General features: G+C 35.8%; 1 protein-coding gene across 3 annotated transcripts in view; it reads right to left on the bottom strand.

Annotated features, from left to right (window-relative positions):
- Positions 1-161: 161 nt before the first annotated feature.
- The window catches only part of atp8b2 (ATPase phospholipid transporting 8B2), a 44,325-nt gene continuing 42,414 nt past the window's right edge, over positions 162-2,072 (bottom strand). For all 3 annotated transcript variants that reach the window (XM_014009698.1, XM_014009699.1, XM_014009697.1), the window contains one exon: positions 162-1,121. In XM_014009698.1, coding sequence (XP_013865152.1) covers positions 1,023-1,121 — 99 coding nt within the window. In that variant the 3' untranslated portion in view covers positions 162-1,022. The remainder of the gene's footprint in view (positions 1,122-2,072) is intronic.

Raw genomic sequence — 2,072 nt, 5'->3', positions numbered from 1 at the left:
GGCAAAAATGTTTGACTTAATTAGAGTCAAATTTTCAGACTAACAAGACAAATAATCTTACACATTCTGAAAACAAGATGATTATTCTTACACAATCAGTTCTTGTTTAGTAAATCAGTCTGAAAACAAGATCAAAAAGACTTTTTGGCTGATATAAGGTTTTAAAACTTGGTAACGTGGACAATTTTTGCAGTGTAGTTAATGCTCAAAAAACTTCAAACTATCTTTAAATTATATTTCAGATATTTCATATAAACAAGCCATGGATAAGAGATGAATTTATTTTATTTTGACTAACTTCACCAGGTGAAACAGTTTGAACTAACGGTCCTCAGGTGATGTGATGCTCCAGAACAATCTCTGCTCTCTAACCTTAAATAAGCAGAACTTCAGTTTGTTCAGGTCGATGTTTGTCAGACACCTGTTAAAACAGACTCTGACTAAAGTCACAGTCAGAAACAGAAGAAATAAAGGCCTACATTTCAAATTAAAGCATCATTTAAGGGACAGCTACAAACACATCAATATGATGCAACAGAACAGCTTCAGAAAGAAAATAAAAAGGGGAACTCGGGTCTCGCAGCAGTTTTTCTGTAAAGTAAACGGCGTTCTCATTGAGAACTTTAACTAAAGTTTTTCACCAGAGAGGCCCACACTGTGTCTTCTCCTCATGAGCTGAATGTTTCACTGTGAGCAGCTTTGTGTGTTTCAGCTGTGAGACTTTTCATCTGCGACACACAAACTATTTATCCTGCTTCTGCTTTTTTCTGCTGATTTCAACTAAATGTTGCAAATCTAATTTCAAGTCCTCTATAAACCGCACTAATTATCTGGCCAGGATAAATATAAGTTATTGAGGGGAAAGTCCAGGTCATTACGACGTGCTGCTTCCTCATTCTGCTGAAATCTGTGTGTTTTGGGGAAAACAGATCCGTGTGGTTAAAAGCTCTGCATGCTGGGCCTGACCGTGCACCCTGCACACGCGTCACTAACGTCAGGTCCTTCCACCTGCTGCAGGCCCTTCACTCCGTCTGGATGGATTCCCTGGCAGCGCGCGGCGAGCCCTGGTTGTCGGACGTATTCCCACGAGCTGCAGCTCCCTTCCATCCAAACAGAGCCTCCTGTGGAACAGGGAGAGGAAATCAGCACCGTCTTAAAGCCGAGCAGAAACACTGAACGGTGCTTTTAAAATGTGTCAAACTCAAGGCCTGCGGGCCAAATGTGGCCCACCACAGCCTTTTATGTGGGCTTCAAAGATCAATCCAACATTTGTGGAAATACAAAATTGGTTTAAACTTAATAAATTATCATTAAATTTAGATACAACTAATTATATCATATTTAGTAATAGAAAGGGAATTATTGATGTTTCATTTAGAGTCGATGGTGTTCAGACCTGTAGAGTCAGTCAGGTGAAGTGTCTGCGTGTTATTATTAAAGAAAAACTGACATGGAGACATCATGTTAATTATTTAAGAACAAAAACAGCTAAATCTGTTGGAGTACTGTTTAAAGTAAGGAGTTATTTAATGTTAAAGCTTTGTATATGTTGTATAATTCAATAATTGTTCCTCACTTAATTTATTGTGTTTGAAGTCATGAAAGCATGTAAAACAATTATAAACCATATTTTTGTTTTACAGAAAAGAGCTGTAAGAATTATCACTAGTAAACAGTCACCATCAAATATATTATTTTATCAGTTAAAATGATTGAATTCTCTGAGTTGGTTGATTATAATATTTTACAGGTTATGTATGAGGCTCATAAATGTTTATTACCTTTAAACAAACTATTACATTTTGTTAAAAGAGAAAGTTGTTGATCTGAAGGGTAGAGATGTTTGTGAACAGTTTGAGGGAGTGATGTACTTCCATACAAGGAATAAGACTAAGAGAATGATAAAAGTCACTTTTTTAAAGAAATAAGAAACAATATAATGTGGATTCATAGGAATTGTTGTTCGACACGGATTTGAGGTTGTTTTTATTTATTTTTATTGTTTCTAGATTATTATTGTTTAAAATATTAATGTTGAGAGGAAAAAGGTGCAGATACTATAAGATTTTTTC

Source organism: Austrofundulus limnaeus, unplaced genomic scaffold (assembly GCF_001266775.1).
Source record: "Austrofundulus limnaeus strain Quisiro unplaced genomic scaffold, Austrofundulus_limnaeus-1.0 Scaffold60, whole genome shotgun sequence".
Taxonomy (NCBI): Eukaryota; Metazoa; Chordata; class Actinopteri; order Cyprinodontiformes; family Rivulidae; genus Austrofundulus; species Austrofundulus limnaeus.
This window is presented reverse-complemented; position numbering and strand designations above follow the sequence as displayed.